Below are 14035 nucleotides of genomic sequence, written 5' to 3' on the forward strand. Positions count from 1 at the left end.
TATTTATTTTCTGGTTTTTGCGACCTAAAGCACAATTTTTCTTACTGGTGACACTTTGAAGTATTTATTTAACACATTTTACGTACTTGCTCCCAGTTTATTAAATGAGTAGTAGACTGAGTAATCTATATACATGATCGACCAGTCACTGATAAATGCATGGAGGATAGTATTTGCTGAAACAACTATCCATTCCGTTTCCTGTTTCACCAGCAAATTTACGAGAGGGAGCGATTGTTTGTGAGCTTTTGTATGAGCCGTAATATCTCTTATATAGTCATGAAAACGTAGAAAAATAGGTCTACAGAATCAAGCCTTAATTATAATGCGTCTCGAAATTTTTAAACATATACAGTGTCTCTTACTAATAGGATAACTGTAATTAGAGCTACATTGTATGTACCCATGAAAACTTACTATCCCTCCTTTCACATATTTTTCTTTGCATCCGTAGCAACAACAGTAATTTACCATCGCTATTACACTATCAACAAACGGTGAAATACAACAAAACTCTTGATATTATAAACTTCAAACTCTGCAGAAAGCACACACGCACAGCGAAGTCCCGAAAACACGAAACAGTCCTGGTTTAATGTTGACAACATGCGCAGAAGGCAAAGGTCACTCCAGAGATATTTACTATATGGTCTCTGTTGTAGCGGCTTGAGGTGGTTTAATGGTTGCGGCGGAGACAGGGGCACGCTGGCGTAGTGGGAGAATTCGTGTATCTCCGATGTGGAGCACCTCGGACTGCCAGCGGCGGCAGCAGGGAGGGCACTGGACACGTAGTGGCAGCCTATTCCCTTTTCAGAGCGTTTCTGGTTCTGTGTTCTGCTGGACGAAGGGCAAGTCGTGCGGAGGCAGCGAGGGGAACGAAAGCTGCCAGGCTGCATACGTCGTCATCATACGGGCCTTACACTTGTCGTGACGGCATTGGATGCCATTATGTACGTGTCGCAGCGATTCCCGATGTCGTAGGCATTGATTTGGATAGGAGTCTTGTAGCGTGTAACACGGCGGTGATGACGGGACTATGTCGTTGCGTGAGAAAGACCGTGCTGTCATAGTGTTCCTAACAGCAGGTTCGTTTGAAGCATGGCAGTGCGAGACTGCACATGAGCACGGCCACATCTGCCGACGTGTGCGATACCTGTTTCAAAAACTTAAACAACACTCTCGAGGATTTCAATTTGATGGTGATGGAGTGGTGCAAGCAGGGGTGGCGTTGTGGCTCCGTCAACAAAGTAAAACGTTCTACAGTTACGCTATCAACAAACTGGTCTCTCGTTGGGTGAAATGTGTTCGACGCCAGGGTCACTATGTGGACTACCCCACTCGCCATTAAAATTGCTACACCAAGAAGAAATGCAGATGATAAAATGGTATTAATTGGACAAATATATTATACTAGAACTGACATGTGATTACATTTTCACGCAATTTAGGTGCATAGATCCTCAGAAATCAGTACCCCAAACAACCACCTCTGGTCGTAATAACGGCCTTGATACGCCTGGGCATTGAGTCAAACAGAGCTTGGACGGCGTGTAAAGGTACAGCTGCCCATGCAGCTTCTACACGATACCACAGTTCATCAAGAGTAGTGACGGCGTATTGTGACGAGCCAGTTGCTCGGCCACCATTGACCAGACGTTTTCGATTGGTGAGAGATCTGGAGAATGTGCTGGCCAGGGCAACAGTCGAACATTTTCTGTATCCAGAAAGACCCGTACGGGACCTGCAACATGCGGTCGTGCATTATCCTGCTCAAATGTAGGGTTTCGCATGGATCGAATGAGGGGTAGAGCCAGGGGTCGTAACACATCTGAAATGTAAAATCCACTGTTCAAAGTGCCGTCAATGCGAACAAGAGGTGACCGAGACGTGTAACCAATGGCACCTCATACTATCACGCCGGGTGATACGCCAGTATAGCGATGACGAATACACGCTTCCCATGTGCGTTCACCGCGATGTCGCCAAACACGGATGCGACCATCATGATGCTGTAAACAGAACCTGGATTCATCCGAAAAAATGACGGTTTGCCATTCGTGCAACCAGGTTCTTCTACAATCCGACCTTTATCAAAGTCGGAAACGTGATGGTACGCATTTCTCCTCCGTACACGATGCATCACAACAACGTTTCACCAGGCAACGCCAGTCAACTGCTGTTTGCGTATGAGAAATCGGTTGGGAACTTTCCTCATGAAACCACGTTGTAGGTGTCGCCACTGGCGCCAACCTCTTGTCAATGCTCTGAAAAGCTAGTCATTTGCATATCAGAGCATCTTCTTCCTGTCGGTTAAATTTCGCGTCTGTAGCACGTCATCTTCGTGGTGTAGCAATTTTAATGGCCAGTAGTGTATATAGATATGGAGGATAAAGATGTAGAGTGTTAATAAAGTTCGTATTATTTAAAAATGTTTTAAGAGTTTATCTACGGAGAATTCGGAGGCATTAATTCTGCACACGCCCTCCTCGTATATCGTATATACACTGAGATGACAAAACGTCATGGACACGTCGTAATATCACGTCGGAACTCATTTTGTCTTCGTACCGCAGTAACTGGACGTGGTATAGACTCAACAAGTCGTTGGAAGTCCCCTGCAAAAATATTGAGCCAGGCTGCCTCTATAGCTATTCGTGATTGCGAAAGAGCTGCCGGTGCACGATTTTATGCACGAACTTACCTCTCCATAATGTCACATATATATTAGACGGGATTCTTGTGGGGCGATTTGGGTGGCCAACTCATTCGCTCGTATTACCCAGTATGTTGTTCAAACCAATCGCCAACAATTCTGTCCCGGTGACATGGCGCATTGTCCTCCATAAAACTTCCATCGTTGTTTGGTAACATGAAGTCCATGAAATGCTGCAAGTGGTCTCCAAGTAGCCGAACATAACGATGTTCAATTGAACCAGAGCACTCACTCCATTTCATGTATTTAGTCACACCATTATGGGCGCACCACCGGCTTGCACGGCGTCTTTTCGACAACTTGTATCCATGGCTTCGTGGGCTGTGCGCCACACTCGAACCGTATCATCAGCTCTTACCAACTGAAATGGAGGCTCATCTAACCATGCCACGGTTTTTCCGCCGTCTGGGGTCCAACCGACATGGTCACGAGCCCAGGAGAGGCGCTGCAGGCGATGTCGTGCTGTTGGCAAAGGCACTCGTGTCGGTCGTCTGCTGCCTTAGCCTATAACGACAAATTTCGCAGTATTGCCTTAACGGATACGTTCGTTGTACGTCCCACATCAGTTTCTGCTGTTATTTTACACAATGTTGCTTATCTGTTGGCACTGATAACGCTACGCAAACGCCGCTGCTCTCGATCGTTAAGTGAAGGCCATTACGGTATCCATGTGAGACGTAATGTTGGAAATTCAATATTCGCGACACCCTATTGACACTGTGGATCTCGGAATACTGAACCCCCAAACGATTCCCGAAATATAATGTCCCATGTGTCTAGCTCCAGCTACCATTCCGCGTTCAAAATCTGATAATTCCCGTCGTGCGATGATAATCACGTCGGAAACCTTTTCACGTGAATCACGTGAGTAGCAGGGCGCTGTGACTGAAGCACCTAGAACCGCTCGGACCGCTACGGTCGCAGGTTCGAATCCTGCCTCGGGCATGGATGTGTGTGATGTCCTTAGGTTAGTTAGGTTTAAGTAGTTCTAACTCCAGGGGACTGATGACCTCCCATAGTGCTCAGAGCCATTTTCACCATTTCTTCACGTAAGTACAACTGACAGCTCCGCTACACTGGACTCGCATTCGGGAGGACGACGGTTCAATCCCGCGTCCGGCAATCTTGATTTAGATTTTCCGTGATTGCCCTAAATCGCTCCAGGCAAATGCCGGGATGGTTCCTTTGAAAGGTCACGGCCGACTTCCCTCCCTAATCCGATGAGACCGATGACCTCACTGTTTGGTCTCTTCCCCAAACAACCCAACCCAACAGCTCCGCTAGCGGACTGCACTGCTATACCTTGTGTATTCGATACTACCGCCCTCTGTATATGGGCATATCGCTGTTCCATGACACCAGCGTATGTCAGCGTCTTCAAGTCGACGTGTAGATGTAGAGATGCCGTGTGGATGTTCGCTGTGTTTACCGTGTTGTACGTTGTGTGCGCAGGGCCGGACCATGACGAAGAAGTTCGAGTTCGACTGGCGCATCGAGGTGCCGGAGCCGCTGCTGCAGGGCTGCGTGTTCGACCGCTGGAGCGAGGAGAAGGACTCCTCCAGCTTCGAGCCGCGCTGCCTCTTCAAGGTCGACGAGTACGGCTTCTTCATCTACTGGAAGAGCGAGGGCAACGTGAGTACTCAGCCCAGCCCCAGGCGCGCGTGCCGCCCTTCCCTGGACTCCGTCCCCACCTGCATCCACATTCTGCAAACCACCATGAAGTGTTCATGCCAGTGGGTACGGCCCATTGTACCAGTTATTAGGATTTCTCCCCATTCCACTCACATATGGAACACGGGAAGAATCATTGTTTGACTACCTCTCTGCATCCTGTAATTTTCTAATATGGTCCTCACGATCACTATGTGAGCATTTTGTCCTCACGATCCCTTTGTGAGCGATGCGTAGTGGTTGGATCCTAGAGTCGCCATTCAAAGCCGGTTCTTTAAACTCTGGTAGTAGACTTTCTCTGAACGTTTTACGTCCATCTCGAGCATCTGCCAGCTCAGTCTCTTCAGCATCATTGTCATACTCTCCCACGAGTAAGACACACCTGTGCCGTCTTTTTATGCATTCAATATACCCTGGTACGGGTTCCACACACTTGAGCAATAATCTAGAATGAGTCACACGACTGATTTGTAAACAACCTACTGTGCAGACTGACCACACTTCCCCAGTATTCTACCAATAAACCGAAGCTTACCACCGGCTTTATCCATAACAGAGCTTATATGATTATTCCATTTCATATCCCTACAAAGTACTAGACTCAAGTACTTGTATCAGTTGGCCAGTTCCAACAGTGACTCATTGATATTATCCTCACAGGATGCTACGTTTTTTCGTTTTCTGAACTGCACAATTTTACATTTCTGAATACACTCCTGGAAATGGAAAAAAGAACACATTGACACCGGTGTGTCAGACCCACCATACTTGCTCCGGACACTGCGAGAGGGCTGTACCAGCAATGATCACACGCACGGCACAGCGGACACACCAGGAACCGCGGTGTTGGCTGTCGAATGGCGCTAGCTGCGCAGCATTTGTGCACCGCCGCCGTCAGTGTCAGCCAGTTTGCCGTGGCATACGGAGCTCCATCGCAGTCTTTAACACTGGTAGCATGCCGCTACAGCGTGGACGTGAACCGTATGTGCAGTTGACGGACTTTGAGCGAGGGCGTATAGTGGGCATGCGGGAGGCCGGGTGGACGTACCGCCGAATTGCTCAACACGTAGGGCGTGAGGTCTCCACAGTACATCGATGTTGTCGCCAGTGGTCTGCGGAAGGTGCACGTGCCCGTCGACCTCGGACCGGACCGCAGCGACGCACGGATGCACGCCAAGACCGTAGGATCCTACGCAGTGCCGTAGGGGACCGCACCGCCACTTCCCAGCAAATTAGGGACACTGTTGCTCCTGGGGTATCGGCGAGGACCATTCGCAACCGTCTCCATGAAGCTGGGCTACGGTCCCGCACACCGTTAGGCCGTCTTCCGCTCACGCCCCAACATCGTGCAGCCCGCCTCTAGTGGTGTCGCGGCAGGTGTGAATGGAGGGACGAATGGAGACGTGTCGTCTTCAGCGATGAGAGTCGCTTCTGCCTTGGTGCCAATGATGGTCGTATGCGTGTTTGGCGCCGTGCAGGTGAGCGCCACAATCAGGACTGCATACGACCGAGGCACACAGGGCCAACACCCGGCATCATGGTGTGTGGAGAGCTGTCTCCTACACTGGCCGTTCACCTCTGGTGATCGTCGAGGGGTCACTGAATAGTGCACGGTACATCCAAACCGTCATCGAACCCATCGTTCTACCATTCCTAGACCGGCAAGGGAACTTGCTGTTCCAACAGGACAATGCACGTCCGCATGTATCCCGTGCCACCCAACGTGCTGTAGAAGGTGTAAGTCAACTACCCTGGCCAGCAAGATCTCCGGATCTGTTCCCCATTGAGCATGTTTGGGACTGGATGAAGCGTCGTCTCACGCGGTCTGCACGTCCAGCACGAACGCTGGTCCAACTGAGGCGCCAGGTGGAAATGGCATGGCAAGCCGTTCCACAGGACTACATCCAGCATCTCTACGATCGTCTCCATGGGAGAATAGCAGCCTGCATTGCTGCGAAAGGTGGATATACACTGTACTAGTGCCGACATTGTGCATGCTCTGTTGCCTGTGTCTATGTGCCTGTGGTTCTGTCAGTGTGATCATGTGATGTATCTGACCCCAGGAATGTGTCAATAAAGTTTCCCCTTCCTAGGACAATGAATTCACGGTGTTCTTATTTCAATTTCCAGGAGTGTATTTAAAGCAAGTTGCCTGTCTTTGCACCGCTTTGAAGTCTTACCAAGACCTGATGCAGCAACTTGCAGACAGTGCTTCTCTCTCGGGAGAGTGCTTCTCTCTCGGGAGAGTGCTTCTCTCTCGGGAGAGTGCTTCTCTCTCGGGAGAGTGCTTCTCTCTCGGGAGAGTGCTTCTCTCTCGGGATAGTGCTTCTCTCTCGGGAGAGTGCTGCTCTATAGATACCAATCGAGTTGGCGCAGTGGTTAACTCACTGGACTCGCATTTTATAAGGAGAACAGTTCACACCCAAGTCCGGCCATTTAGGTTTTTCGTGATTGCACTAAGTCGTTGCAGGCAAATTATAGAGTGCCTCCTTCGAAAGGGTACGGCCGATTTCCTCCCGTATCCTTGATACAATCCGCACTTGTGCCCCATCTCTAATGACCTTGATGTCAATGGAACATTGAATCTAATCTTCGTTCCTTCCTTCCTTTTGAAATCTTATCAAGTTGACTGAATATTTCTGCAGTCCCATTCAGACAGTACCTTATTAAACATAACTGCATCATCTGCAAACAATCTGAGGTACCATTAATATTGTCTGCAAGGCCATTGATATACAACATGAACAGCTAGGGTGCCAACAAACTTTTCTGCGCACACCTGCATTTACTTCTACATCTAACTATGACTCTCCATCCAAGACGACATGCTGCGTCCTCCCTACCAAAAAGTCCTCAATCCAGACACAAATTTCACTCGATTTCCAATGCTTTTCAGATATAAAGAAATACTGCATCTACGTATCTGCCTTGACCCAAAGCTTGCAGTCTGTCACGTGAGAAAAGTGCGAGTTGGGTTTCACACCTTCCATATTTTCGGAATGCATGCTGGTTGACATAGAGGAGGTCATTCTGTTCAAGAAACCTCATTATGTATCAGCTCAGAATACCTTCTGAGATTGTATAACAAATTGATGTCAGGAATATTTTACGGACCACCATGTGCTACTATAGCCATTGTATCAGCTGACCACTGTGTTGTCACATCGATAAGTAACGATTGGAGTAAATAAAATCACGGATGCAATAATTGTTTTATGTATTACAGCTGTCAACAAATTTTATCAGTTACTTTCCATCTCGTTTTTATGTGGATCGATTAACATAATGTACACAGTATTACACTAAAACTAATATATTAGGAAGTTCAGTGGTGGTTGAATTTCCAAAAATGCTGAAGCATGTATTTCTTTAGTTTCTGACTGAGAAACCAAATACCAGTTTTCGAAGTTGTAGCTTCAAAATTCCCTTAATAAAGACATACTTTTAAAAAGACTTTCATCCCGTATTTAACCCCATTAGGAAAGGAATTTCGGACAATTCCTTCTTAAATGATGCCTACAGGATAAGATCCACAGCCTCTCCAAACTTCAAGTTTCTAGGACTAGGTGATGATGAGTCTCAGAGTGGGCGCTATTTTAAGTAGCCCAAAACATTAGCATACTATTGTTTACCAGTGTTTCTTGTTCATTATTTCTGTTGTGTGCACGCAGTAACTGTTTTAAATACTAAAAATTATAGAGGTTGCGTGAAGAACGTAATGCGAGGAAGGTTATTTCGAAAGTTTTTTTGTTCTTAAATGCGTATTCGCTCAAGTAATACGACACAGTCGGAGCGGCGTCACGGGGAAGTGACAACGCGCTGAACTATTGGGATATGAATGCGGTGAACCTAATGTTTTCGGCTAGTTAAGATGGCGGACATTATCTTCAAATCTGTGACGTAATGCCACATCCCCTCTTTTTTTCTTTTTTTTTCCGTGCTTGAAACTGAGTCACAATTTTCCAATCGTCGTTCGATTTCTATGTTTATTACAGGACATGATAGGAATAAAAAAACAAATTCGGTTATTTCGGAAACCGATTATTTTAAGCAATTTTAAGTCAGGTTAAACTGCGTGCAAAAGAAACGATGTAACCGAAAACCGGTTGTTTCAGCAATAGCAGCCATCCCTATCACCCGGGCCTCGAGAGCTTCCAGCTGCCTGGCGCGGCTAATGTACTGCAAATTGCCATATAATCGCTCAACTAAACGGCGAGTAGCAAGCGTAGCCTTCAGCGGCCCTTGTCACTGTCATTATAACTCTTCAGAGTTTGTGACACCTTGTCAGTATGTGATATTCGGCGATGTTTCTGCCACTGTCGGAATTGCCTTTTGCTTCAGGCCGCAAAATACCTTGAGGAAGATCTTCGCATGTTGACAACGCGATCGCACACCATGATGAATCTCTCGTGCAGTAGGTAAACGTCTCGTTCGTGACCAGTCTCTGTTAGCGAGAGGGCATTACACTATCTAGTTTATTGGGCAAAAAAAAAAAAAAAAAAAAAAAAGAAAAGAAAAAGAAAAGATGAAATATTGGACAAATATCTTTGACGTGGCACTTAATGGTGGTCTTACATTGTCTTCCAATATTTCGTCGAAGTTTCAGGATGGCGGAACTTGTTGCTATGCTCTACAGTTGCTTTTATTACAATTAAATTATGTCTGAATTTGGAAGACGAGCAGGAAAAACGAAAGAGAAACGTACGAGGGTCAGTCAAAAAGTAATGCCTCCTTTTTTTTTTCTACGTTTAATTGTCAGGAAATTTAAATGCAATTACATAGGTTGAAAACCACAACATTGAGGATCATTTTGTCATTTTTCAATGTAATCTCCGCCCATCTCTACAGTTTTGGTCCATCTTTGAACAAGGGCATGTATCCCAGCACGGTAAAAATCACAGCTCTGCTTCCTAAGCCATTGACGCACGGATGTTTTGACGGCCTCCTCATCTTCAAAATGAATCCCACGATGAGCTTCTTTTAGTGGCCCGAACAGATGCAAGTCTGATGGTGCCAAGTCAGGGCTGTATGGGGGATGAGGCAAAACTTCCCATCCAATTTTGACAATCTGGTCAGAGGTGTGACGACTGGTGTGTGGTCTTGCATTGTCATGCAAAAGAAGAACATCTGCCATTGATTTTGTTGGGTGAACTCGCTGTAGACGTGCTTTAAGTTTTTTGAGGGTTGTGACGTATTGAACAGAATTTATTGTGCATCCCTGCTCCAAAAAATCAACCAGAATCACACCCTCTGTATCCCAGAAAACTGTTGCCATAACTTTCCCTGCCGATCGCACAGTTTTGAATTTTTTCTTCCTCGGGGAGCTTGTGTGACGCCACTCCATTGACTGCCTCTTTGATTCGGGTTCAAAAAAATGCACCCATGTTTCGTCCCCGGTCACAATTTTTTTCAGAAACTCATCTCCCTCCAAACGGAAGCGCTGCAAGTGTTGGGAGGCTATTGTTTTCCTTGCCTCTTTATTCTGATCGGTTAACATTCTTGGAACCCACCATGCACAAACTTTTGAGTACCCCAATTGTTTAATAATCGTGATCACACTGCCTTTACTAAGAGAAATAATGCGACACACTTCATCTGCAGTCACCCGACGGTCACCACGAATGATGTCATCAACTTGCTGAATGTTGTGTGGAGTCACTGCACTCACCGGCCTGCCGCTCCGCTTTTCGTCAGTCAACGGTGTTTGCCCTTCAGCTTCCTTACAACGACGAACCCATCGTCTAACAGTGCTGACATCCACTGTCACAACACCATACACCTTCTTCAGTCTTTCATGAATGCGTATGGGCGTTTCACCTTCTGCATTCAAGAATTCAATCACACAACGCTGTCTCAAACGAACATCGATGTCGGCCATCTTACAAACTTCTGCTGTGCTGCCACCTGTTGACACAGAAAGTTACTACTGCAGTGGATTTGCAGAAGAAGGTTTGAGAAATGGCGCCAAATTCAAATTTTTCACTTAACTTAATTTTTTTAAGTAGAAAAAAAGTGGGAGGCATTACTTTTTGACCGACCCTCGTACTTGGGTGAAGCGATGGGTTTCACGGCGAGATGTACTGAAGAGCCAAAGAAACTGGTGCGCTTACCTAGTATGGTGTAGGGCCCCCGCGAGCACGCAGAAGAGCCGCAACACGACGTGGCATGGACTCGACTATTGTCTGAGATACTGCCGGAGGGAACTGACACCATGAATCCGTAAGATGACGAGGGGTTGGAGCTCTCCTCTGAACAGCACGTTGCAGGGCATCCCAGATATGCTCAATAATGTTAATGTCTGAAGATTTTGGTGGCCAGCGGAAGTGTTTAAACTCAGAAGAGTGTTCCTGTAGAAATTCTGGATGTGTGGGGTGTCGCATTGTGCTGCTGGAATTGCCCAAGTCCGTCAGAATGCACAGTGGATATGAATGGATGCTTACAGTATGTGATCAAAAGTATCCGGACACCCCCAGAAACATACGTCTTTCATATTAGATGCATTGTGCTGCCACCTACTGCCAGGTACTCCATATCAGCGATCTCAGTAGTCATTAGACACTGTGAGAGAGCAGAATGGAGCACTCCGTGGAACTCAGAGACTTCGAACGTGGTCATGTGATTAGGTGTCACTTGTGTCATACGCCTGTCTGTACGAGAGATTTCCATTCTCCTAAATATCCCTAGGTCCACTGTTTCCGATGTGATAGTGAAGTCGAAACGTGAAGGGACACGTACAGCACAGAAGCTTATAGGCCGACTTCGTCTGTTGACTGACAGAGACTGCTGACAGTTGAAGAGGGTCGTAATGTGTAATAGGCAGACATCTATACAAACCATCATACAGGAATTCCAAACTGCATCAGAATCTACTGCAGGTACTATGATAGGCGGGTGGTGAGAAAACCTGGATTTCATGGTTAGCAGCGGCTGCTCATAAACCCCAAATCACGCTGGTAAATGCCAAACTTCGTCTCGCTTTGTGTAAGGAACGTAAACATTGGACGATTGAAAAGTGGAAAAACTTTTTGTGGAGTGGCGAATCATAGTACACAGTGTGACAATCCGATGGCAGGGTGTTGAGTATGGCGAATTCCCGGTGAACTTGCATAGGCCTACATTGATGTTCTAAGCAGCTTCTTGCTTCACTGTTAAAGAGCAATTCTGAGATGGCGATTGCATCTTTCAACACGATGGAGAACCGGTTCATAAGGCACGGCCTTTGGCGTAGTGGTTACACGACAACAGCATTCCTGTAATTGACTAGCCTGCACAGAGTCTTGACATGAATCCTATAGAATACCTTCGGGATGTTTTGGAACGCCGACTTCGTGGGAACTGACACCATGAATCCGTAAGATGACGAGGGGTTGGAGCTCTCCTCTGAACAGCACGTTGCAGGGCATCCCAGATATGCTCAATAATGTTAATGTCTGAAGATTTTGGTGGCCAGCGGAAGTGTTTAAACTCAGAAGAGTGTTCCTGTAGAAATTCTGGATGTGTGGGGTGTCGCATTGTGCTGCTGGAATTGCCCAAGTCCGTCAGAATGCACAATGGATATGAATGGATGCTTACAGTATGTGATCAAAAGTATCCGGACACCCCCAAAAACATACGTCTTTCATATTAGATGCATTGTGCTGCCACCTACTGCCAGGTACTCCATATCAGCGATCTCAGTAGTCATTAGACATTGTGAGAGAGCAGAATGGAGTACTCCGTGGAACTCAGAGACTTCGAACGTGGTCATGTGATTAGGTGTCACTTGTGTCATACGTCTGTCTGTACGAGAGATTTCCATTCTCCTAAATATCCCTAGGTCCACTGTTTCCGATGTGATAGTGAAGTCGAAACGTGAAGGGACACGTACAGCACAGAAGCTTATAGGCCGACTTCGTCTGTTGACTGACAGAGACTGCTGACAGTTGAAGAGGGTCGTAATGTGTAATTGGCAGACATCTATACAGACCATCACACAGGAATTCCAAAGTGCATCAGAATCCACTGTAGGTACTATGATAGGCGGGTGATGAGAAAACTTGGATTTCATGATTAGCAGCGGCTGCTCATAAACCCCAAATCACGCTGGTAAATGCCAAACGACGTCTCGCTTTGTGTAAGGAACGTAAACATTGGACGATTGAAAAGTGGAAAAACGTTGTGTGGAGTGACGAATCACAGTACACAATGTGACAATCCGATGGCAGGGTGTGAGGCGAATGCCCGGTGAACGTCATCTGCCAGCGTGTGTAGTGCCAACAGTAAAATTCTGAAGCGTTACGGCGTGGTCGTGTTTTTCATGGTGGGGGCTTGCACCCCTTGTTGTTTTGCGTGGCACTATCACAGCACAGGCTTACATTGATGTTTTAAGCAGCTTCTTGCTTCCCACTGTTAAAGAGCAATTCTGGGACGGCGATTGCATATTTCAACACGATGGAGCACCGGTTCATAAGGAACGGCCTTTGGCGGAGTGGTTACACGACAACATTCCTGTAACTAACTAGCCTGCACTGAGTCCTGACATGAATCCCATAGAATACCTTCGGGATGCTTTGGAACGCCGACTTCGTGCCAGGCCTCACCGACCGACATCGATACCTGACCTCAGTGCAGCATTCTGTGAAGAATGGGCTTCCATTCTCAAGAAACCTTCCAGCACCTGACTGAACTTATGCCTGCGAGAGTGGAAGCTCTCATCAAGGCTAAGGGTGGGCAAACAGCATACTCGAGTGCAGCATTACCGATGGAGGGCGCCACTAACTTGTAGTCACTTTGAGCCACGTGTCCAGATAATTTTGATCACATAGTGTACTACGTATCACTTGTCAGAGTACTATCTAGACATATCAAGGGTCCAGTATCACTCCAACTGCACACGCCACACACCATTACAGAACCTCCATCAGCTTGAACAGTCCCCTGCTGACATGCAGTGGCCATGGATTCATGTGGTTGTCTCCATACTTGTTCACTTGCGTTTGTCTGCTTTTGGTTTTACCTTATTTTTATGTTTTCCAGTCTCTTTAAATTTTCTGTTTTGTTTTGCAAATGTCCCAGGGTTAATTGTGACTGTTTCATATACTTCATTATTTTCCTTAACCACCCTACTTGTTGCTTCATGCTCCAAAGTTTCTCCGTAATTTTTCTTGTTAATCGAGTTTCTGACCAAGAAGAGAGATCATTTTCTCCGTATAGTACCTGTAGTGGGCTCTGTTGGGCTCCAGTTCGCTATACACCACCTCATTTGCTACTCCCCGCCATTATCCATCTTTTTGGTGTTTCGTATTCTCAATGTTTTAGTTATTCTTCACTCTGCTTTTAGAAATTCATCACCGATTCTATTTTTCTGGGTGACTTTGAAGAGAGTTTCGCTTCCGTATGTCACTTCTGGTTGGAAAACCGTCTTGTGATGTTTTAACTTAGTTCAGATTGGCAAATATTTTTTTATGTTATGTAGACCGTGTCGGTTTTGAGCTTCTATAATTTTATTAGTTGCTTGCTATGCAGGTTTCTCGCCCGAGTTGTATGTTATAATTTCTCCTAGGTATTTAAATTGTTTCACTATTTTTAGTTTCCTGTTATTTACTGTTATGTTCATAATGGGAGGGAACCGCTGTGGTATACGAAGTGTGATTGGAAAGTTTTAAGAATGGA

The 14035-nt window shown here is 46.3% G+C and overlaps 1 protein-coding gene across 4 annotated transcripts in view; it reads left to right on the forward strand.

The window, feature by feature from the left end:
* Positions 1 to 14035, forward strand: part of LOC126291772 (1-phosphatidylinositol 4,5-bisphosphate phosphodiesterase) — a 372603-nt gene that overhangs the window by 181223 nt on the left and 177345 nt on the right. For all 4 annotated transcript variants that reach the window (XM_049985456.1, XM_049985457.1, XM_049985459.1 and 1 more), the window contains one exon: positions 4166 to 4345. In XM_049985456.1, the coding sequence (XP_049841413.1) occupies positions 4175 to 4345 (171 nt within the window). In that variant the 5' untranslated portion in view covers positions 4166 to 4174. The remainder of the gene's footprint in view (positions 1 to 4165; positions 4346 to 14035) is intronic.

The sequence above is a fragment of the Schistocerca gregaria genome, chromosome 9 (assembly GCF_023897955.1).
Source record: "Schistocerca gregaria isolate iqSchGreg1 chromosome 9, iqSchGreg1.2, whole genome shotgun sequence".
NCBI lineage: Eukaryota > Metazoa > Arthropoda > Insecta > Orthoptera > Acrididae > Schistocerca > Schistocerca gregaria.